General features: G+C 38.2%; 2 protein-coding genes across 2 annotated transcripts; both read right to left on the bottom strand.

The window, feature by feature from the left end:
• Positions 1-22,610, bottom strand: LOC307128595 (aurora kinase A-like; the record flags this gene model as incomplete). Its single annotated transcript, XM_079820509.1, has 12 exons — positions 1-92; positions 177-350; positions 467-839; positions 920-970; positions 1,066-1,148; positions 1,756-2,034; positions 3,576-3,623; positions 20,270-20,422; positions 20,648-20,839; positions 21,442-21,558; positions 21,833-21,950; positions 22,557-22,610. 12 exons carry the CDS (start codon positions 22,608-22,610, stop codon positions 1-3), a joined length of 1,734 nt encoding a protein of 577 aa, XP_079676635.1.
• Positions 22,300-26,045, bottom strand: LOC307128594 (uncharacterized protein; the record flags this gene model as incomplete). The annotated part of the gene is made up of 9 exons (XM_079820508.1): positions 22,300-22,343; positions 22,557-22,891; positions 23,051-23,144; positions 23,232-23,410; positions 23,500-23,732; positions 24,097-24,195; positions 24,291-24,350; positions 25,127-25,196; positions 25,944-26,045. 8 exons carry the CDS (start codon positions 26,043-26,045, stop codon positions 22,616-22,618), a joined length of 1,113 nt encoding a protein of 370 aa, XP_079676634.1. The 3' UTR covers positions 22,300-22,343; positions 22,557-22,615.

Genomic DNA, 26,045 nt, shown 5'->3' with positions numbered 1-26,045 from the left:
TCACTGCAACCAGGGATGGACCTCAATGTCGTCTAAAGTGGGACGGTCTGCCGCCGCGTACCTGAGACACCAGCTGATCAACTGATGGCACTCTGTTACACACAACACAGTCTTCAGAAACACAAACCAACAAACTCATCCTGGGTTTCTACCTCTGAATGTTTGCTATCTCTTGCCTGTAGACAGCTCTCTAGGGAAGATCAGTCTGCTTCTAAAGGAGATTCTGTCTGCGGCTATGAAGGGGAAGCACAGGATGTTATAGAGCGTCACCCCCACAGACCAAACAGTAGCCGGTCCTGCATGATAGCGGCGCTGATTAAACCACTCAGGAGGGGCGTATTCGAGAGTACCTGAGAGACACAAGAAGACCAGAAACATCCACTGAATAAACTCCGGTCCAAACTAATTCTCTCACCAAAAGTTCACAAACATCCACAGAGCGTTTCCTCCTGTAACACAAACCCACCTGCAAAAGACGTGTAGGCCGAGTCCTTCATCAGCGCTCCACAACCGAAGTCCAGCAGCTTGATGTGGTGTGAAGCTGTGGAGATGAGCAGGTTCTCTGGCTTGACGTCCCGGTGCAGGACTCCGCGGCTCTCGCAGTGCTTCAGAGCGGAGATCAGCTGCACCAGCACTTTCTTGGCCAAGCTCTCATCCAGACAGCCGTTCTCCTCGCAGAAACTCTGCAGATCTTGGCAGGGAACTGGCCGTTCCAGGATCAGGCTGTAGCGGGTGTCACGCTCAAACCACTCCACGAGCTGCAGGACGTTGGGGCAGGCGGGAGCCGAATTGACCCGGGCCATCAATGCCACCTCCAGAGGCAGCAGACCCTGACCTTCCTGCAGGGACAAATGCTCCATTATATCCAGCGCTGAGCGAAACGGAGGAAACAGAACAACAGATTCACGCTGGAACTTACATCTTTCAGCATCTTTAGGGCCCTGTCCTTAGAGACGTACTTGATGGCCACCTGTAGACGATAAGCCACAGTAAATCACACCTGAATTTACTGATATCAACATTTATAAAGGCTGTCTGAACAAATGAGGGAAGAAAATGTCTTACTGGCAGTCCGTCAGACCTGCGTATCCCAGCATACACGGCGCCGAATCCGCCCTTTCCCAGCAAACGGCCCTTCGCATATGCTTCTGCAAAACATACGATCAAAGAAACGTCTTAAGAGAAAACATGTTGCAGTCTCTAAAGCTGTACAAAGACATAACTTTAATGCAGTCCTTACATCAAACAGCTGAGGAATATTTTTTAATGACAAATCATTTAATAATTGAGCCATAACTTTTTAATATAAGTCTATTCTGACCTTTGCGAGAACGTTTCGCAGGTGTTTTAAATGAAGTGGATGGACTTCCATCATCTGGTTCCTCCCGGCTCCCGCTCTGCCCCTTCCTCTTCCTGTCAGCCGGACCTGTGGACACAGACACAGCCAAATCAGAAGGCAGGGGGGCAAAATATCCTGGTAGTTCCTGGCCCAGTGTCGGGGTGGGGTCTGGCAGCGGCTCGTGATCGTGGTCTTCCGAACTGATGATCCAAACCTCCTGACTGGAAGCAGCTCTGCTGGATCTGCAGCGGCCTGGAGCTGGAATATTTAAAGTATTAGAAACTGTGTTTTAATATTATGAATAATTAATGTCAGTGGTTACAACAAATTGTTACTTTATTTTTTCAACTTTCTATGTTAATGACAAATAATTGATTAACTGAGCCATACATTTTTTAATATAAGTCTATTCTGACCTTTGCGAGAGCGTTTCGCAGGTGTTTTAAATGAAGTGGATGGACTTCCATCGTCTGGTTCCTCCCGGCTCCCGCTCTGCCACTTCCTCTTCCTGTCAGCCGGACCTGTGGACACAGACACAGCCAAATCAGAAGGCAGGGGGGCAAAATATCCTACTAGTTCCTGGCTCAGTGTCGGGTGTAGCAGCGGATCCTCGTGGTCATCCGAACTGAGGATCCAAACCTCCTGACCAGCCGACTGACTGGAAGCAGCTCTGCTGGATCTGCAGCGGCCTGGAGCTGGAATATTTCACATCAAATAATTAGTCATATTTTAATAATAATCAATTACAAATTGTTCTTTGAGTAACTCAAGTTTATTTCATATGCAAGGAATCAAATACATGTGATCACTTAGCCCGGGAAATTTAGGGATCACATGTGGTTACCTCGCACAAGTTTCTTCACATTAATTTAGTCAATTATTGTACAACATCACACCAAAGAGTACAGAAGCCCAAGAGGCGAAACTCAATAGAACGCTCCATAGCAACCGTTGCCCCATGACGGCCGCCATTATGGACTGAAAACTGAAGGAAAACGCCGAAAAATAATGGAAGTCAATGGCACTGAACCAACTTAACATAACAAAAACTTAACATAACATAATTTTTTCTGGCCGTCATATCTAAATATGAAAACAATTTCAAATACATTAATGAGGATGACCGACGTTAAATGACAGAAAATGTTACGTCTATGTGCTGGTTATGAATGGCCTAATTATCCTTAGGAAAATAGTATTTTGGGACAAAATATTACTATAGTACTATAAGACTACTATAGAAATACTATAGCGGCTCTAGGATATTAGAGGCATTACAGAACATTACATACTTCTGTGATGTTCTGTAATACCTCTATAATAATTTAAAGCTGCTATAGAAGTACTTCTATAGTATGTCCCAAATTACTACAGTATTCCTATAAGATTACTATAATATTTTGTCCCAAAATACTATAAGATTCCTGTAGTACTTTTTCGTAAGGGTATGCCCCACCGATTCGGCTTCATTAGCCTACCACTTACGGTTTGCAAAGATACAATTATAAAATTACTGCAAACCTTTTATCTATCAATATTTATGTTCTATTATGCATTTTCCTTGTTTTATGAATAACAGAAATTCATGAAATCATATATAGGCAGACACACAGTAATAAGATATTTATTCAAATGTTGATTTTGATAATAGTGAACATCACCATATATATGATTTGGAAAAATAAATTAAGTCATAAAATAATAAATGAACATTTCTAAAGAAATTTCTTTTCCATAGAATATCCCAAAAATATTAACAACTTGTTTTTCAACATCTTCAGTGAAAGTGCACACAGTGAACGTTTCAATGGCAAGAACAAAAACAAAATCAATCTGTGAATGTCCTATTACAGGCGGAAAGGTACAAAAAAGATGTGCAATCTAGCAAGTGCACACATGAACTATAAACAAGACTAAAATGGAAGTGGTGTCATAAGATCTCAGTAATTAATTAGAGACCACCATCTATTGTGTGTGCATTTGTGTATAATTTTTGCAATTTATTGCAGAACACTGCTTGCGTTTTGACAAAACTTATATTCATCTTCACAGTTGTGACTGGCGCGCTAACGATTTCAGCAGCTTTCAGTCAATAATGGCGGCCGCGCCTCAGCAGCGCCATCTACAGACTGTTACCCATAACACAACAGAGTTTCGCCTCTTGGGCTTCTCTACTCTTCGATTATACCATAACCCAAACCAATCAACAAATACAGAAACAAAAATAAACACTCACCTCTTCTTTCACCCATGAGAGCCATCGACATCGACATCGTCCTCCAACCTGTAATAGAAACAATACAAAATACAATACAAAAAAAGAGAATATAATACAACCTTCTTCAGAAATACCCCTCCCCCCCAAAAATAATCAAATCAAATAAAAAAACGAAATAAAACTCCAAACTCCGTCGAAAATTACAATAAAATAAAATTGTAATCAGAAATAATATGAACTCTTTCAAAAAATAAAAGTCGATGGAAAGAAAATATCTTCCGATCTCCTTCTAGAATAAAAGCCTCCTCAAAACTCTTTCAAACAGCCTCAAAATCTCGAGATTTGCACAGGAAACAATCTGCAACCGTGTCGGTGTCTCGCCTCCGCTCAACCAACAAACAGCGACGGATTCTACTGTTTATATTTAAAGTTCATATTCACAGGATGCGTCGCTATAGCAACTCATATGAGCACGCTCATATGCACGCACGCAAAAACACAAATAACGTCGCGTGCGTGAGTGCAGTTACGCTCTCGGTTTTGTACTTGTTTTATAATTCCTGGAATTTATCATTTTCAAAGCCTTAATTGTTCATCATAAGAAAACCGAGTACAATTAATGAATTCACAGTTGCAAATGACACCCCTTCAATTCAAAATATAGACATTTGATTTAAATGTAGCCTATTTCTTTGATTGGGACTCTATTTAATTTACCTAAAATTTAGAAATGTATGTAGGCTATTTAAAATAGCGGGGCAAACTACATACTTGTTTGCCGTCCATTGAAGTCAAACTTTGAAGTTTTATTTTATTCATAAAGTTTAGGCCTATTTTATTTCGATGTATGATTTTGTTTTATTACCATACATTATTCCTAACCGTAATATTTAAGTCCGAATCGTCACATGACATCGCAGATACATTTAACTCTTAATAAACTTAAATGATATGTGTTCATAAACACTGAGAGATGGTGCTTATGATCATTATACATCATGAACGTCATCACCCGTTCCTTCATTAGTAAAATCATATAATGGGCTTTTTCGTTTTGTTTTGGGCTCGTTTATTAATTTTAATTTCTTCACCCCTCGACCAAAATGTCACTGATGTGTGAGAGCAATTCCAAAATAAATGTAAATCTAGAGTTTATAATAAGATGATGTCCGATTTATTCTCCCTTGAGCATTTTTGGACGCATTTTGGACAGAAGCAGTGACTATGGGTTAGACTGGAAGTGCCTTGCGAGGTTTTGCTCCATTAACGTTTATGAGCTATAATGATGAAGATTTTGGACACGAAGCATTCACGGATTATAATAATAATATTTACGTTAACTGTTGTGTGCATACATATTGTAACTGTTCAATAAATGTGTTGACATTGGATGTGCACTCGCTCACGCGACCTCATGTGTGTTTTTGCATATCAGTGACTTTAATCTGATAACCAACAAAATGAGATAAATTACTGTTAAATTAATTCATAGGTTTTATCCAGATAAGTGCTCTCTCAAAAGACTTAAAATGACATTAATACCCTCAGTTCTTTCTGTTTAGAGAAACTTTAATCTACTTTACATTTATTTTGGAATTGCTCTCACACATCAGTGACATTTTGGTTTGATATTTGTGATTTTATCAAAGATTGATCCTAATATTAATTAATTCATAAAAATGTAATTTTTGGTTTTGATTAAGGTGAAAAATTATATTTATTTTGTCAATCTTATTTTCCTGTTAGCCAAATACCACATTAATAAATGTAATTTTTTTTTAAAGATTTAAACTTGAGATGTATTTTGTATCCATTGAGTTTTCTAAAAGCGTAAAAGCTACGAGAACAGTGTCTGTGTTTAAGGACTTGGAACTTAATCTTGACTGAAAGACTGAAGGACATTTGTGTATTATTCCTTTAGCGTGGTATGACAATGATGAAAATTGATGTTATTATTCACGGCAGTTCGTGACATAGTCACGAAATTTAATCTATTGATTCGTGTTCATTGACACGAATTTCCCCATTTTTTCGTGTCACTCAGCACGACTTTCAATCTAATGTATTTCAACGGGACGTATTTTTCGTGCCTGCACCATGTCTTTCTTCCGAGAGCACACTATTTTTTTTTTTACAATTGTTATTCATTTTGTAAACTTTAAGGGCTACATTACTCAACATTTAATCAGGAGATTTTAATCCTTGTTGTATTGCTTTATATTCGGTAGGCTACTCAACACGAATTGGTTCGTGTCCTCTAGCACGAATTTTCTTCTTTTTTTCGTGTCACTCAGCACGACTTTCAATCTAATGTATTTCAAAGGGACGTATTTTCCGTGCCTGCACGTCTTTCTTTGCAACACGGTCTCACCCCTATTCGTCACTTGACAACGGAGAGGGTCGTCCGATAGATTTGAGTGCAAATCCCTCATCTTTGAATTTTGAACTTTGATTATTTTTCTAACACTAACTCTTTTTCCTCTCTTTTTTATTTAATTTTATACATTAAAATTACATAATTTCAGGACGGTATATTTTCTATATGCTTAAAACATTCATCATTATATTTGATAATTTTCGATCACATATTGTGGTAATTTCCCCCTCACGTCCATAAGCCGACGTTGAGGGTAGCTAGCTGAAACCCTTTTCTCATTCGGTAATATCACGATTTTTCCTCTCTTTTTAATATAATTTCGGAATACATTAAAACGACATAATTGCAGGACTGCACATCTGCTGTAGGCTTAAAACATGCCTTAATTTATTGTGGGATATTTTATAATTGTCGATGGTATTTCAATTTGCAATAGTGAGCCTACTTTGTTGTTTTTTTGCGCCAAAAAACGAAAAGAAATAAATAATAGCCTACTTTTATATAACTTTCATCTCAATACTGATTATGAAGTTGTAATAAATTAATTATATAGCCTACTGAAAAAATGTTTATTACTTTATATGGACATATCCTTTGGCAAAGAGATGGATGCATTCTGGGAAGTGATATGTGTTTAAATGTAACGGCTACATACTCGTTTTTCCTTCACTTGGACATTTATGCTGACCCCTTTAAAATTGAGCACGGATATAAAATATTAAGACTGTACTTTTTAATTATGATTGATATTTTGGCGCAATTTTGTGCAACACGTCACTGTGTGCGACCATCGCAGAAACCATTGCCCAGCGCGATTCCACCACGGTAAGTCGCTTACAACAGTCTAATAAGCAAGATGAATTCATGAGCATTATTTACACGTCCAAAATTAATACAATTACGAGTTTATAAAAAAACATGTTCTAGGCCTAGATATAGGTTCTAGATATATATGTAGGCCTATATATATTAATACAAATTAATTAAAAAAAATGTTACGTGACTTTTAACAGTAGCACAGGAAATAAGAACGTGATCTGTATTTATTTATCCTAAGCATTTATAAGAAAATGGGAATCACTCACTATTAGGGTACACTTTAAATCTTATATCAACATAACACTACATAATTAATTTAATTTATTAATTTGATTCTCCCTGCAGATCCTGTCAAACATCTGTCAAACATATCTGAAACTGCTTTTTAAAACCCAAAGGCACTTTTAAGAGCCATCTCTTCATTATTTTCTATATCTTACATCCTCTCTGTTCTCACTATCTATATTTCTGTCCATCTCTTCAATCTTTATCTATCTCACGGTCTTTATCTATTGCTCTTTCTTTCCTCCCTGTCTGTCTTTTGTCTACTTGTCTGTCTTACCCATCTTTTGTCAGCCTGTCTGTCTGTATCTGACTGTCTGTCTGTCTGTCTGTCTGTCTTTTGTTATAATGCCAGGGGGGTCTACAAAAAAGATCTGCCCCTTTTGTCAGGGGATAATATTTTGCGCTCAAAAAATCTGCTCGCATTGTAAAAAGGAGCAGCCTCTGAAGCAGCGCCTCAAGAAGAAGCTTCAGAGGTTTGATGAGAAGCGAGAGGAATGGGTGGCTGGTCGTAAGAAAAACACAACACTGCATCCATCAAGGATGAAGCCAATATCATGGTACGTACAATTTCATACATGACAGTAAACTGTCCAGATCATCTAGGAAGTACATTCAGTGGTACCATTTGTTATTGAGCATGCCAGTCGCAAGGTCAGAAAAGCATTATTTTTTGCCAATATAGATACATTTGAATTTTTTTTTTTCCAATGATATTTTGTCCTCCCTGTGTCATCAGAATCTATTTAAAAGTATAATTTAACTATCAACTTTGAAGGCACACGTAATTGTGATTTGTAGTTTTTATTTTAGTGGTGGTAATACAACCATAAAGTTATCACATCTTCACCGTAATACATCACACACCTAAATTATCTACCAGAGCAAAATTTGAACACACAGCAAATATAATTGAAACTCAGGAATTCTTAAGTTCATAACAAATACAGGCATGCATTATGACGGAATTACAGATGCAATTTAATAATCAAACTTTCTTATCGAGTGGATGAGAAATAACACATGAACTGCATTCATATTGTACTACTCAAAGCACTTTAAAATGTGAATGCGTCAACTGTAAATATGTGCAGCATTCACCCATTTGGTCAAGTAATCACTAAGGTTCTGCCTTTATTTTTAATAAATCTTTAGATTGTCATTGTCCAGTTGCACAATGGTTACATAATCTTATCAATGTAGATGCCAAACCCGAGCTACTAATGTTACGAAAATAAATATTTATATAAAGTTATATAAAGGGTACCCTCATGGTGTCAGGTTCATCTTTTTACTGTTTTTCTATATAGAGTTGTTTTTTGCTTCTATTGTATGAGCCTTTCCTGTTTGCACATAAAGCTAAACTCACCATTAGGTTCAAAATCCTGAATGGCAGTAACCTGGATGCTGTCATTAATAATGTTATATATTTTTTAATTAATTAATATTCTTAGTTATTTTTTATGTTGTTTTTCTATTACTTTAAACAGCAAACACACAATTTTGTCATTGCAGCTTGAGAAACTCCATGCCATTGGCTACAAACCTGTTCTGCTACTAGGAAAGGAGAACAAAAATATGCGAAATATTAACGCCTCGCTGTACACTATCCACCTTTGCCCAGGACTACCTACAGAAGATAGGTTCATTTTATGAATACCTTTGTGAAGGTGAGATGCATGCACTGTATCTTAAAGTCACAGTTCACAACTTGTGTTGAGAATGCAAAATATTTTATTAATGTTTAAATCTTAAAGGAATGGCTCACCTCTAAAACTTAAATTCAGTCATTCTTTTTTTCTGCTGCTGAATGCTTGTATGATCATAGTCTACTCTATGTGACGTCTCTACCAACACATTTAATGTAGACGCAAATGGGTAGAAAAACAAAAATTCACACTTGGTAATTGATTATGGGAATTGAAGTAAACTGTTTTAAAACAACTGCAACTGCAGATGTAGACATGTAGATTCTAAGTGTATTGAGCCCTGTTTGTATTAATAGCATGCAGCACACTGGTCTACAATGGGATTTGGCACCCAGAGTTAAGTGCATTCAAGCATATGTGTGGTATGTTTTTGTAGGAGCCATATTTCATTTCTGTTTTCAGCCCACATACAATAATATTTTTAATGTTTAGGCACACTGAGTGACCACAGCATTTTTTGTAGTGACATACTAATTGAACACATTACATTTGCAAAGACCCGTTTTGGTCACTGGGTCAATGAATCAAATGATGATGAATCTATATATACTCATTGAAACAATATCGAGGACAGTGCTAAAATGTAGATCATTAACGGAAATTACACAGAGAAAAAGAAAACCATCAAATTTTTGCTGGATACACCACAAACTTACACTGCTACTAACTTTGAGGCATAAAGCCCAAAGTTTTTTAGCACACACAGTCTAGTCTTAACTGAATAGTTTGACCCAGACTGTAAACAAACATTATACTTGTCATTTTTTCAAATGATATTATGAGCACTCTGGGTTTTATTTTCCTGACTTAAAGATATATTGTATTGGTTATCGTCATAGAAAATCAATCAAATATATTACAGATATCTAATACATCCAGTAGACTCTCAATAGTTCTCCTGCAATCAAAAGTGCCTTCAAATCTGGTTGGGGAGAATTTGGTATATATTATTCAAACACATTTACCTAACAGTTAAAACAGGTACAGATCAAGCTTATGGTTAACCTCTATGTTTTAAATAAGCAAAACACAACACTTGTTAACTTGCACAGGATGGACCCAGGATTCCAGTGGCAATGAGGATCATCTGATTACTCTGCAGCTCACACCCTGCGAGGCGAGCCCCACAGAGGGGCAAGTGGAGCAGCCAGAATCCACGGAGGGGCAAGTGGAGCAGCCAGAATCCACGGAGGGGCAAGTGGAGCAGGCGGAATCCACGGAGGGGCAAGTGGAGCAGCCAGAATCCACAGAGGGGCAAGTGGAGCAGGCGGAATCCACGGAGGGGCAAGTGGAGCAGGCGGAATCCACGGAGGGGCAAGTGGAGCAGGCGGAATCCACGGAGGGGCAAGTGGAGCAGGCGGAATCCACGGAGGGGCAAGTGGAGCAGGCGGAATCCACGGAGGGGCAAGTGGAGCAGGCGGAATCCACGGAGGGGCAAGTGGAGCAGGCGGAATCCACGGAGGGGCAAGTGGAGCAGGCGGAATCCACGGAGGGGCAAGTGGAGCAGGCGGAATCCACGGAGGGGCAAGTGGAGCAGGCGGAATCCACGGAGGGGCAAGTGGAGCAGGCGGAATCCACGGAGGGGCAAGGTAATAAGAACAAATTTAAAGAGTTACAGTTTATATTTGTAAAGGCCAAAAGTGTTTGACCCATGGGTTACCTTAACTTTACTTGACTTCCAGTGTTTTTCCCCCATAGAGCTTGATGCAGGTTAGGGCTCTTTTCAATTAAATGAACTCAAACACACCATGCTATAACTTTTTTGCTGCTAGATAAAGTAAAACTCACTAGGTGATGATACACAGGGCAACTTTTTGAGCAATTTTGCTGGGCAATCTTGCTGAGCGATTGTTCCATGGGCACTTTCACATTGAAAATGGGCAACACATTTCTATCTGGATAATTTAGATGGGTTGTGGGCCCTGTGTCTCATCTGGTTGCCCGTTGACGGCAACATTGCTCAAAAAGTTGCCCTGTGTATCATCACCTACAGGGTTCTCATTTTCAATGGATAATCAACAAAGTTGATCTGATATTACATAATTAGATAGATGATAGGTCTATCTGATTCTGTGCTAGGGCTGTTGGAAGAAATTTTGTGAGTCTAATATAAATCTAAAAGTAAAATAAGTACTACTAATCAAATGCTGAAATTACTAGGCCAAATTTTATTATTAAAGATATTAGGATTATTCAAATATTCCAAATAATTGGCAATGTCAGTCTCCCATGAACACTTAACTTAACCATTCTCCCACCCCTTGCGTTCCCTGAACAAGTCAGCGCAGGATCGGCGCTTGTTGAAACAAATTAGGATAATCACAAACAGGATGGACATAAATGAGAAAATGAAACACGTAGAGTTAATGGAGCAACCTTAATTCAATCGCAATAAGAATGCATGTACTTTACACCTATTAATACATGTACTGCCACACTTGAGCGATGTTGTGATCTTCAAGAATTTTAAATAATAAGTTAAAGATTTATTTGGTATATGAGTAATTTTCTTTCTCCAAACCCGCAGCTGTCTTCACAGGGTCAGCAAGGGGCACAGTCGCAAGTCGGAAAAAAAAGAAGTCAGGTATGTAAATAATGTTTGTCCGTCCTTCGGATGAGATGTTAAATTGAGGTCCCGACTCTCTGTGGTCATTAAAAATCCCAGGGTGTCCTTCGAAAAAGTAGGGTGCGGTGGGGTGTAGGGGTGTAACCCCAGCATCCTGGCCAAATTTGCCCATTGGCCCCTGTCCATCATGGCCTCCTAATCACCCCCATATACTGATTGGCTTCATCACTGTCTCCTCTTCACCAGTAAGCTGGTGTATGGTGGGCGTTCTGGCGCAATATGTCTGCCGTCACATCATCCAGGTGGATGCTGCACATTGTTGGGGGTTGAGGAGATCCCCCCCTTCAATGTAAAGCGCTTTGAGTACCCAGAAAAGCGCTATATAAATGTAATGAATTATTATTATTATTATTATTAGGATAATTATTGGTGGTTCTGATAACTGTTACCATAGCTTGGTAACTATGAAACTCATTAGTCAAGCAGATTCTCTAATAAGTAAATTAATTACTTAAATAGAATTTAAAGGGGACCTATTATGCTAATTTCCAGTTCTATATTTTTATTCTGATACTCCACTAGAGTAGCTTTGCATGATCCTAAAAAAGTCCTTATTTATCTTAAACTGGTCCTTTATGCAGACCCTGTCTGAAACAGGTCCTTTTAGATGGAGTATTCTAAAAGCCTACAATGATTACTATTTTCCAATGAGCCTGCATGTGATGTAAAATCTGGAGCCAAATTAAACAGCGTGTTTGCACACACATTAACTGAGAGGATGGTCTTTTCTCATATTTCAGGGGTGTCTAGACACACCAGGGACACATATTTATGTTGAAAAGACATTACAAAGTGCATTTTGTCTAATTATTGTAAATGTGTTTTGTTTTGTTTTGTTTTCTGAGTGGAAATATGACTGGACTGTAATCTTATATCCCACAGGGGGACCAAGGCATATGCCTGAAAGGAAAAGGCCACAAAAGAGTAAGTGCATGTAAATGCAATGATTCATACTTTGCTAAACATTGCAACTTAACCCCTGTTAATTCGCTTTAGTTCAATTGCTTATTTTTTTTAACTACTACAACAGACAATTTCCGGTAGTCACAATTTTATTTATTTAAAGGGTTAGTTCACCCAAAAATGAAAATTCTGTCATTAATTACTCACCCTTATGTCGTTGGACACCCGTAAGACCTCCGTTCATATTCGGAACACAAATGAAGATATTTTTGTTGAAAGCTGATGGCTGAGAAAGGCTTCAGATAGGCCTCCATTGGCATTCAGTACATTTACACTCCCAAGACCCATAAAAGGCACTTAAAACGTCGTTACAAAGTCCATCTCACAACAGTGACTCTATAATAATTTTACGATGCGACGACAATAGTTTTTGTGCGCAAAAAAAATCAAAATAACACCTTTATCCAACTTGTTATTGTCTTCCGTGTGTGCCTCCACGACGCATGTGCGAGAATATGACGTAGCGCCAGCGTTCGGGAATCAATGAAATGCACACTTAAGCCCCATTTTGAGAACTACGCCGAGACCTAAAGCACGATCAATGTAGAATTCAACAGCTTAGACACGCGCGTCTTCCTCAGCTTGTCAACAAATCGCTTCTGGGTCATGTGTCCGAGCGCCGGATCTGCGTCATATTCTCGCACATGCGTCGTGGAGGCACACACGGAAGACAAGAACAAGTTGGATAAAGGTGTTATTTTGATTTTTTTTTGCGCACAAAAACTATTGTCGTCGCATCGTAAAATTATTGTAGAGCCACTGTGGTGAGATGGACTTTGTAACGACGTTTTAAGTGCCTTTTATGCGTCTTGGGAGTGTAAATGTACTGAATGCCAATGGAGGCCTATCTGAAGCCTTTCTCAGCCATCAGCTTTCAACAAAAATATCTTCATTTGTGTTCCGAATGTGAACGGAGGTCTTACGGGTGTCGAACGACATGAGGGTGAGTAATTAATGACAGAATTTTCATTTTTGGGTGAACTAACCTTTTAATGAATTATTTAGCAAACGCTTTTATCCAAAGTGACTTACAAATAAATACAATATTTACAATACATGCAGTCAAATCAACAACAGGGCAACAATACTGTATGTAAATGTCATGACCAGTCCATCTAGTCCAGCGTAGCACACGTAACCATGATTATTCATAATAGATAGCCTATAGAATAGGAATTAGTGTTATTGAGATTATTACAATTGACAAGCTATAAAATCCAACAGGCTTAATTTGTCAAATTTGACCAAAATGCATTGCCAAGTAGTAGAAGTAGCAGCAGTGTTCTTAGTTGTGAGCTGTGGCTTAGCAGTAGTATGGTTATTCAAGCAAGCATACCACATTGGAACCGAGAGTAATTTGGTTCCATGATACATGTTTTGATTAGTGATAAACATCACTTGTCATCCTTGCAAGTCTGGTCACTACTTAAGTATTCATAGTTGTGTTTATTTTGTTTCTAATCTAACTATCTAAAAAATATTTGAAATGTGTTTTTGATGTTCACAGATTGCTCCTACCACACTCGCCTAGAGGCTTTCCCTATCAGGAGGGTATTAAGAGAAAGAGTGAGAAAGGTTAGACAGTCATAAAGAAACTGCAGAGTGTAGGCAGTATGCAGAGTGTAATATAAGATTTAGAAACTTCCGTGTGTTTTGGCAAATACATATATTATACATGCCATAATTGTTAGGTAGATACTTTTTATGTATTTAGTCTTTTTGAATTACAGTTTATGAAGGAGTGTCTTCTGAAAATCAGTGAAACTCAATGCCTATAATCAGACATAATAGCCTTATGCTAAGAATGGATTTTATTTTTTGTCTTTTCTTACATTAGGGCAAAGCAGAAATGCTGGTTGACTGGGAGCCCTGTCCAGTATGGTATGTATTATTCTGTTCTTCTGCTTTATGAATTAATGCATTCATTATTTATTTAATTAAACTTTTTTTTTTTTTGCTAACATTTTTTTATTAATCTGTTCTGTTTCAGCTTAAACAAGCCTTTTAAACAAGTGTAAAGCACACATCATTACCGAACATGTCTTTTATAAGTATAAGTTTCATTTTCCATCTATGAAGGACCACCACCATTAATGCATGCATGAAGGTGGTGGTCCTTCATAGACGGAAAATGAAACTTATACTTATAAAAGACATGTTCGGTAATATTTTACGTTTATTGGAAACCCCAACCAGTAACATAAAAAAAATCCCTTCTGTTTTTAGTGGTGAGCAGTGGGCCCATTCCTGGCAGCCAAAGGATTCACTCCAAAATAATGAAAATAAATAAAATGTATGTTTTGAACCCCATTTTGGTTTCAGCCTATTTATTAAATTGTTTCTGTGCTGCATTTGAAGTCATATCTCATCTTTCTGTAGTAATGAAAAGGGGAACATCTCCAAGAATATGACCTGGAGTTTAATCTCGAAAGGGAATGTACTAGAAATGTACTTAATCCAACTGAATTTTCTTTTTCAGATGTTATTCAAAAGCATGTTTCATATTTCATGATCATAAATTGCTCTGTTATTTTTTTTACAGTTGACGTGTAATTTGATTTCATGTTCTGTTTTCTGTGCTTTTCAAGTTCACTTAACCTCACAGTCCACTGTTAAGAAATACAACCTTATGGCTTGTTTGACAGGAAGCTAAAATATGAAGTTCAAAAAAATAAGACTGTCCTTCTTTATACTCTCACATTATATCATATCTTTTACATTGTCTCTCTCACTCTCTTCTACTCCAAACTCATCAGCTGACTGGGTGTTTTATGTCTTAAACCAAATGTATTTTCATCTCAACCCTCTTGAGGCAATCGTGTCATACAGTAGGTCCCTCCACTGTGGTCATCAGGAGAAGAGCTCCACATTCATCTAGATCTCAGCATTGCTACTCACCCCTTCACCACCACCAGTGTCTCCATGTAGGGGATATCCCTTTTCATATCATGCATTTCTCTTAAAAGAATGAAGTCTTGATGTGGTCCAATTGCCTATGAAACTATATAGTTTCAATTTGTTATGCACCTTGTCAATAAATTTGTTTGATCATTCTTTAAGCCTCTAGTGAGTAATTAAGCAATAAATAAGCATTTGGAATATTTTCACTTATATTTTTGTGAAAGAACACAAATACACTACAATAACACTTGCAAAAGATGATAATTTTTGTTTTTACTTTTCCATACATAAATTTAATTCAAAACAATATGAGGATGAAGTGGTTGAGACAAAAGGAACAGACTACATTGAGCATATTTATATGTGAAACTTGTGGATTCTTTTTTAATTAAAATTTAGATTTTCGAATTATCCATATATAATTTAATCAGGGCTCTCAAGTTTTTATAAAAAAATTGGAGTGTGGTTACATTTGTTAAGGTGGATGATTCTGGATATATACTGGATGATTCAACAAGGTGCTGAAAGCATTCTTTAGAAATGTTGGCCCATATTGATAGGATAGCATCTTGCAGTTGATGGAGATTTGTGGGATGCACATCCAGGGCACGAAGCTCCCGTTCCACCACATCCCAAAGATGCTCTATTGGGTTGAGATCTGGTGACTGTGGGGGCCATTTTAGTACAGTGAACTCATTGTCATGTTCAAGAAACCAATTTGAAATGATTCAAGCTTTGTGACATGGTGCATTATCCTGCTGGAAGTAGCCATCAGAGGATGGGTACATGGTGGTCATAAAGGGATGGACATGGTCAGAAACAATGCTCAGGTAGGCCGTGGCATTTAAACGTTGCCCAATTGGCACTAAGGGGCCTAAAGTGTGCCAAGAAAACACCCCCACACCATTACACCACCACCACCAGCCTGCACAGTGGTAACAAGGCATGATGGATCCATGTTCTCATTCTGTTTACGCCAAATTCTGACTCTACCATCTGAATGTCTCAACAGAAATCGAGACTCATCAGACCAGGCAACATTTTTCCAGTTTTACCCGGTGGGGTCTTCAGACCAGGCATCAGACCAGGCAACATTTTTCCAGTTTTACCCGGTGGGGTCTTCTGCTGTTGTAGCCCATCCGCCTCAAGGTTACGGTGTTGTGGCTTCACAAATGCTTTGCTGCATACCTCGGTTGTAACAAGTGGTTATTTCAGTCAAAGTTGCTCTTCTATCAGCTTGAATCAGTCGGCCCATTCTCCTCTGACCTCTAGCATCAACAAGGCATTTTCGCCCACAGGACTGCCGCATACTGGATGTTTTTCCCTTTTCACACCATTCTTTGTAAACCCTAGAAATGGTTGTGCGTGAAAATCCCAGTAACTGAGCAGATTGTGAAATACTCAGACCGGCCCGTCTGGCACCAACAACCATGCCACACTCAAAATTGCTTAAATCACCTTTCTTTCCCATTCTGACATTCAGTTTGGAGTTCAGGAGATTGTCTTGACCAGGACCACACCCCTAAATGCATTGAAGCAACTGCCATGTGATTGGTTGATTAGATAATTGCATTAATGAGAAATTGAACAGGTGTTCCTAATAATCCTTTAGGTGAGAGTATAGTAAAGCTACAATTTTATAACCCTAAAACCAACCCTACTCTGGAAACTGGAAGAACTTCAAGTATGGACGCTGATTTGTACGCTTGGTAACAAGTTCAATGGCACGTCTCTACAGGGGGGAGCATGCCTATGTTCCCACAGCCCTGTGTTACCACAGCCCTATGTTCCCAGAGCCCTAAGTGCCCACAGCTCTTCGTTCCCACAGAGGGTTAGGGTTACCCTAACCCTAACCCTAACCCTAACTAGCTGTAGCATAACATGTAGCTGTAACATAGAGCTGTGGGAATAGAGGGATAACCCCAACTAGGGAGCTGGCACAAATCTCATCTGAGACTGCTTGTCTCTTTTCCCTTTCCCTTTCTCCTCCCCCTCTCATCTTATCCGTTTCATCGATCTGTTGAAGGTTATGATTGCTGTGTGATCAGTTTTGACTCTTTGTGTAGTGCTTTCTAAATTACAACATTGTGTAGGCAATGATAAATGGATAATGTGTGTAAAGTTTTTTTTCAGTGAAAGTTTAACAAATCTGACTCATGTGTCAAAACTGGGGCGTAGTGTTTATAGTTTGGGGGAAAGGGTGTGCTTTTTGATAAACAGTGTTGTGTTTTTGAAATTTGAGTTCAAATCCATAGTTATAGTGTTTCAGCAATCGAGAAAACTGTAACATATACACCTAACAGATACACATTACTTATTATGATAGATCTTGTTTAATTACAAACAAGGTTGATTGTTTGAAAATAAGTAAAAAGACATGCATTAAAGTAATTAATAATGCAGTTTTATGTTAAACAGAGTTTAAACTGTTAAACAGTTTATCTGTAAACAAGATTCCACAGTGTGATGTTTTTTATCAACTATAAAAACATAAAATATTGTTTTTCAATAAAGTATGAAAAAGTAAAAACAAAATATTCATCTTTGGAAATACTTTATTTCTTGTCTTTCACAACAATACCAGTGAAAATACACCAAATGCATATTTGTCAAACAAGCCATAAGGCTATATTTTAAAACATTGGACTGTGAGGTTAAGTTCACTTGCAAAAAGCTCCAGCAGAACAAAGTCATCTGTCAACTGTAATAATATACAATATAAATTATAATCGTAAAATAAAAAACGGTGTATTTTTCTGTTACACACTATAATGCATCTTTGCAGTGATATAAAGTTACACAACAGTTATATACACTCAATCAAGTAGTGATCCATAGGCAGCCTCCTCTGGGGAAAAACAAAATATCATAGACTGACACAGACACTGCTGCTGCACCACAGAATAAGTGAATATTGAGAAATGCAATAAAGAATGAGTTTTTACATTAAGGCCTAAATGTGATGATAGAGGAATTGTCATCATGTGCTTACAAGATTTCATGGCAATCTGCCCAATTAGACAATATTCAATTTTACATTCTGGTCTAATGATTGTGCTACAGGGAATGTCATAAGGTCAACATGACATGATTCATTGCTGAGCAAATTACAGAAATCGGTTCATAACATTTGTTGTATGCAAGTCAAAAGTTTGGCCTAACGTTGGTGCAAAAGAAAAGGTCACAGGGTCACCACAATTAATGGGAGTCTCTCTTAAAAGAGTATACACTACCCTAATATCATTTGAGCCCAGTAATTACATCTGGTAATATCATACATGCAAAGTTGACATTTTTGGATAAGATTGGTGCACCTATACTGAGAGGTTTGTGCATTTTCAATGAACTGCAATGTGCTTACTAAATTGCTTGTAAAATCTAAAGATACAGTTTGAATTTTCAACAAGATTTTGATGTGGTTAATCAATAAGCATAATAATAATACACAGATTTAGGGCAAGTCCATTTCCTTCAACATAGTCCTTCCTGCAGCTTCCATCTGGGGAAATACAGAAAAACAAAAAAGCAAGAATTAGGATCAGAGGGTGATTTTCAGCTGTTTTAGAATAAGTAAGGTGTGTAAAGCATTAATAAAATACACAAATAAATTAATAAGAATATCAGTAAAGGTCTTTGCACACATGCGAAAAACCTAGAAAATCGAACCTGTTTCAAATTTTTTTTATGATGGACGAAAGCTTCGTAGGCAGTGTGCAAGCGTGATTGACATAACGTGAGGTCGTATTTATTTTTTAACGTGCAGAAATTTCGGACTCAGTGTGCAATGGCCTTAACAGGGGATTATTCCAAAAAACAAACAAACAAACATACATAATAATATATAAATTACCTAAATTGTGTTTTCCTCTTCATCCTCACTGGTGTCTGGACTACTGAGGCCACTTTGATCTTCCTCTTCAACATGTAGAAGGACAGAGGCCTCAGGACCTAAGGCAGTCTTGTACTGTTGGTACAAGAACATCCGCTAGCTGCCCGCCCCATAAGCAAGCCGTCAAAAAAACGCGTCTCTGTAGGCAGCCTAGGCTCTGAGATCTGCACACAAAAACAATTGCGCTTACCACCACTCAAAACCAAAATAAATAGTGTTCCAACCAATCACCGACAGGGGTGGGTATTGTGAGGTTTTCGCATGCAGCCGTCATAGGCAGCCATGCACGAGTGCAAAACCTCACAACACCCGCTGTGATTGGTTGGAACATTATTTATTTTGGTTTTGAGTGGTTGGTGAACCCAATTGTTTTTGTGTGCAGATCTCAGAGCCTAGGCTGCCTACAGAGACGCGTTTTTTTGACGGCTTGCTTATGGGGCGGGCAGCTAGCGGATCATTAGGAAAGATTAGATGAATGTGATCATTTATGTTTGGGCCTGAAATCACTGATACAACCTTTAAGATTGTTTCAAAAGGCCAAATAACTTAAATGGAGTAAAAAGATATCACCAATTCAAATCTACATAGCAGGATGATTGCCATTTTTATGTGTATCGCTGACATGGGACCAGGCTAGCTTCTGTATAAAACAACTTAAAGCAACATGGCTCACTGAGGTGACTTTATGGAGGGAGGCCCAAAGCAGCATATATATGTCTGATAGCTGTTTTAAGTTAACAGTTTTCTTCTTCACTACAGTTTTGCTGAAGTAACACATTTTGTTACTTGCTGACCAGCAAGGTTTTCTATGTTGACTGGGGGAGATAATAATAAGATTAATCTTGATGTTATGCTAACCCCATGTAACACATCAGGACAAAAATTCTTTTGTTCATTTCCGCTTTCCAGTAACAGACATAGTACAACAAATCTGCACATCTTTCAAGCAAATGTGAATCTTTATAGCCTTACTGACTTGTTACCATAGCTACAGTAACAACTTTAATCCCCATTTTATGTATATCCCAAAGGACTACGGCAAAGAGAGCCATAACCGTTCTACTCCATCCAAGTTCTGTGACTGACGTGTTTTGTTGTATGTTTTTTTAAAACACATTATATGGACAGGGTTTTAATTAAACTTACCCTCCTCAGCCAACTTGTTCTTGAGAACCATTGCCAGGCTCTGCAACCACGTGCAGTGTTGTGCCATCTCCAAAACCAAAACTCTTGTTTCCTCATGTAGTCGCCTTGTTAACATCACTTGGTCGTGCACTCGTTTCTTGATTGAAATGTTTGCTAAGAATCAATAACAGTTATAGTTGTATACATGAGACAATCTTGGATAATCACTACAAACATTGACTTTTTTTATCAAATTGATACATAAGAAAACTGAAAATACACCATTAAACTAAATTAATATTACAACACTCAATATGTAACATGCATGCCTTAGTTCAGTATACTCTATAAAGCAGAACTGTAAATAAATTCCTGGGAAGCATCTAAAAACAGACATACCACTGCCATGAACCTCCCACGGCCATATTTGAGACACAGTGCTATCTCCAGTAAGGGAATGCTCCACCACAGCTACATCAATGGTTGTTGCAGAGTCTAGTACAAGATCATTGTATTTCTGTATCTCCTGAAGAAGGAGTTTTTTGTCTTCTGCCAGCTTCCTTCGAAGGCGATGGCGAAACTTGCTGCTGTCTAGAAAGACATTAAGTACAGAGGCAGAGGTTTTTGACAGAACTCTTCAACAAGAAAAAAATTATAGCACCAAAAATTTTAAAAGCAAAGCTGCAGTTATTGAAGTATGTGAAAATTATAATGTAGACTGACATGGGAAACAAATTGTCCAGTGTGTAACATTTTGGGGGGAATCTATTTGCAGGAATAACCAACACACACACACTTTTCATGATTGCCTGAAAATAATAATTGTGCATTAATTAATTTAGAATGGGCAGTTTTTTATCTAAATACGTTCCCTTTCCACGGAGGCCGCTATGTTGCACCTCCATGTTCCTACAGTAGCCCACAACGGACACACAAACACTGGGTTTAGATTGTACCTCTCACATTTTCTCGTCGGCTACCGTAGCTTGGAAAGATAGAGGTGAGGGAAGCTGGTTGCAATCGTCAAACCTCACTGATAGATACGACTAAATCCTACCGACTGGTCATTTAAAGAACAGAATTCAATGATTGAGCTGAACTGTGCAACTACATTATTAGCTAATTCCATGTTGGTGGAGTAGGATGCATACAGTAGCCTGAATTTATCAACCTATTATATTATATAGTTATACCATTCTGACGGTAGAGGGTTCGCTTCCGGTGCCTCACACTAAGGTAGAGCCCCTCAATTGATTGCTGCATTCCTCTGTGTGTTGTGCCTTGACTGGCACGAGATGTATCAGGTGTCTCTGTAGAAGATTTAGTGAAAGCAAATTCACTGTTAAAACAACACAGAACCGTTTCTCTGTTTGAATTTTATGTAAAACCTTTTAATCCAACTTATTTAAACTTTGTATGTGCACTTCCTGCAGGGAACTGGAATATACTAATAAACCTGAGAAAAATGTGGCATCACATTAGATGATGATCCACCTACTATTTTCTGCTGCTCTTTAATATCAAACATACAATTTAGATTGTAGAAAGGGATGTTTGTTGTTTCTTTTATCTGGTCATGCTTACCACCAGCTGCCCATTCCTTTACATCAGATAGCCACTGTGTCACCACTTCATCTGTGCAATCTAGCTCTGTTTTTAGGTCAGCTAGCCTTGCAGTCTCATCATTGAGTCTCTGACAAGTCTGATGAACAGTGTTATACAATAATCAGGATTAAAACTTTGTATGATTAACAACAGGCCAAGTAAACACAACAAAAGGACACACAAAACAATTAATATGAGACTTACCTTCACATATCTCGTGGAAAGTGCCTGATGTAAAGAGAGATTTTTTTTCTCATTCCACCCTATTGCATGCAGTGTAAGCATGTCCACCCGTGCTGTTGAAAGCAAATAATGAGGTTATGATGATCAATCTAAAAAAAAGTATACACGAATATTGCAAACTCTGATCACCTGCTTTGGACATATATTTGGTCGTCAGGGCACAACGTGAGAGGTAGCTGTTCACTTGCTCCACCTCCTCACCAGCGGTTGTCCCTGCTCCTTCCTGGTTCCTGCCACTCCAATTAATCTGTTAGTAAAGGGTGGAAGAAATTCAATGTAATTTTATTTATATAGCCCAATATCACAAACCAAAATTTGCATCAAAGGGCATTACATTCCATGCAAGAAATGGTTATGCAAAAAGACAAGATAATATAGTGTAGCTTAACTTATATTTCATATTATTAATGTGCTTGTAAATATTACAAATGTACATATGATGCCAAAATATTATACACACCTCACACTTAGTAGCATGGGCTCGAGCATGCATTACACTGAGAAAGGGTTTCATAGTGGTCAGTTCCTGAAGAGCAGGAAGGACACTAGCAACTTTCTCCAGTATTTGCATGCCACGTCCATTGCGAAGAATTGTGCCTTGGCTGACATGAGCTCCCTTTGAAGGTACAGAGGGTAGGCAAATATCTCCCCCCTGTACATATTAAGGGCTTTCAAAAGGAACCCATGGCGACACACAGCAACCTCCATCCCCTCTTCATCCAATTTTGAAGCCCTCCTTGAAGTTTCCCTCGCTGCTGTCCACTGGGAGTCCCCACATGTGCCTCTTCCCTGTGTCTATGACACACAAAACAAACACGACAAATCAAATTTCAATACAATGGCGTCATTCAATATATGGCATTTATTCTCTCAATTTGATTTTGTAATTGGTAGTCAACAGTAATTGAAGTGGGGGTTACGTTTATTATTGTAACAACTATTTTGTCAACTTGCATTTTTCACTGCTTTCTGTATGGTGTCGACAAATCTAGACACCGCACTGTCTTCAGCCACAAAGAGCCCCTCAAAAAAGCCAGGATCATCAGAGCTGAGGAAGAAAGAAAAATAGAAACTCCATTCATGAAATATATGAAGTAAGAAAATAAATCAATAAAAAGACTGGAAGAAAGATCACCTTCCGTTTCGGCGAAAGCGATATAGCTTTCTGTTTCCATCTGCTGAAACAGCCAACATTTCCGGCGTGCAGGCTGGGCAAGTGAAAGGAGCACTACAGCAGAGCTGGTCTTCCTCAAATGATGCATACGAAAGCTCTAAGAAGCTTTGCTGCAGTGCATCGCCGTTGATAGGTCCAGACTGGACAATATATAGAATTAAATTATATTTTGATATTGTCTGCTTATGGATTTTTTTTTATATAAAATGGTAATAACATTTACACTTACTCTTCCTCCACACTTAGTGCGATGTTCCAGCAGCTTTGCGAAGGCTTGTCTGGAGAATCCCGGAGAAATGATCTTGAGTTCCTGAAGGGAGCTCAAGAGGTCCAATGTATAAAGTGTGGAATTGGTGACGGAGGCTGGCCAATATCCACTTCTTAGGAGGTCTTTAAAGTCAGGGGTCCACTGCTGCTGGCATGTTTGACATTCATACAGTGGCTGATGCAAGTCAAAACGCCCTTGGAACAAAAAAATTTTTTTTTAAATATAATACACATTTACCACATACTTAATTTTACAACACTTAGTTCATTATGCACATTGTGAATGGTTGAGAGACATTGCACAAGTTCCTATAATCCCACATTTATATTTTCTAATTCACTAAATTCCACACTGCTGTGTTGATTGGACATCATGCTGGAAAGATGCTAATAATTTTTTTCTTTGCGGAGGACAAAAAAAAACAAACAAACATCTGTCTTTGTTTCAGTTAATAACAATACCATGTGCTATTCCATATGTTCTGTCACTTCTGCAATTATAAGCACAATGCCACAGCACACTATATATATATATATATATATATATTTTTTTTTTTACCATTGATGGTAATTAAAATCACTGGTTTGCCTGGTAACACAGTAAAGTTTGTGCCTCCACAGGAGCAGTCTGGCACCTTCACAGTTGGCAAAATGCAAGCTGGCAAAAAGAAGAAAAACCAATTATTTAGATTATCTATAACTGTCTGCTAACACACATTGAACAGCAAAATTAAAGCTTTCGTGAGAACGTACCTTGCTCATGGGTGCAATATCCATCTTCCCCTTTAATGATGCATGTGGTCGGAGGAATGGCTTCAAAAAAAACACGAATCACGCATTCCCTGTTGTGGAGTGGCTGTTTTTTGTGATGCAATACATCAAAGTCCCCACAGAACCACTCCTCAGGAAGACACTCTCTGCACCTAAGGAGAAAATAAAACAATATTATAATATAATAAATTATTACAGGTTAATAACTCATATAAAGTACTGTACACTCTATTTAAGCTATTTCACTTTTACTAGGTTTGATTTTATTGTATAGGATTGCATAGTGGCTCAGTGTTTAGCACTGTCACCTCACAGCAAGAAGGTCCTAGATTTACTTTTCTCATTAATGTGTTTTTCATCTGGGTATCTAAGTCTTCTCCCATCCCAAAAGACATGCATCTTAGCCTATAAAGCAGGGCACTCAGCAAACCTACCCTGGGTAATTGAAGTTTGGTATTAATGAAAACCAACCTAATAACAGCAGGCTCGTTGCAAAGGCAACACAGGGGATGACCAACAGCCTCTTTTGAAATAAGGCATTTTAGGTGGTATGGTCTTGCTTCTTTCCAGCGCTCAGAGGCTTTCTGCTGCCGAAAAGACCATGATGATGCAGAGCTACTTTGAGGCTGAGCAGCAGAAGAACATGACGCCAAAATATCAGAGAGCCTCTCCATATTTTTTTCTGTAAAGAAAATCCAAAAATAAAGCGGTAAGGGATCATTTACTGTAGATAAGGAACAATTAAAAGTCAACTGATCAGTATTAGAATGAACACTTTTTTTATACTGTACATGCATAAATTCATCACTGTGAATTACCAAATTCCTCTTGAGGATTTAGTTTTGTTGAGGTTGCAGCAAGTGGAGCAATCAACCGTGGGGTGTGTGGCTGTAAAACAGTAATAGAAGAATAAGAACAAGTTAGGCTATCACACTCTATTCTTGTTCTTCTTTTCAAACTATATACTAAACAATTTATGAAATCAGACATATGTTTGTTAAGTACTTGGTAGTGTCTTCTACAATAATGTCACTGAAAGGTTTATCTACTTTTTAATGTCTTTTTAGATATTTGAATATTTTAAACTCTCAATAAACAATTACATTGTTCTAATTTGAGTTGGTCCAACATTGTCATAGTAAATTCCTACAAATGTCAAATAATCCAGATATAACCTGTAGCGGAGGCTTGGCGTCGCCCTCGGCTTACCACGTCCTACAGAGTCCCTTTTAGAGGTGTGTGGAGGGTCTCGTACACGTTTCCTCTCATCAGCTGCTCTCTGTGTATTGGAGTGAATATTTCTTGTACGACTGATGTTGATAAAAGTATGGTAACCAAAAGGCAGGTAACTTGTGAAGGGAAAACACAACATAGTGTGTTAGTAAGGTGTTGAACAGCTTAAATGAGCCTTGGAATAGATTCTCCAAGTCTCTGTAACTCAGAGGAATGGAACTGCATATACTATTATTATTATTATATTCCCTTATTAACACGTCACAGAGCATGGCAGGATGCATCATGCAATATACCTGTATTAAATCTTCTGCACTCATCATTCTTACATATTCCTCATCATGTTTTACTTTAATTTGTTATGTTTGTTATAAAATGATTGAGGTGTACAAAAACTCTAACCTTGGCTTCAGCTAGAATGTGTTCATGTTTCAGCTCCAGAGCCATGCGTCTCCCCTCTTGGTAGTGGGGATCCTTTGAATCAAGTTTATGCTTGGTGGCCAT

The sequence above is a fragment of the Gobio gobio genome (genome assembly GCF_949357685.1).
Source record: "Gobio gobio genome assembly, chromosome: 6".
In the NCBI taxonomy this organism is placed as follows: Eukaryota; Metazoa; Chordata; class Actinopteri; order Cypriniformes; family Gobionidae; genus Gobio; species Gobio gobio.
The sequence above is the reverse complement of the archived record's forward strand: the minus strand, read 5'-3'. Positions and strand labels throughout refer to the sequence as shown.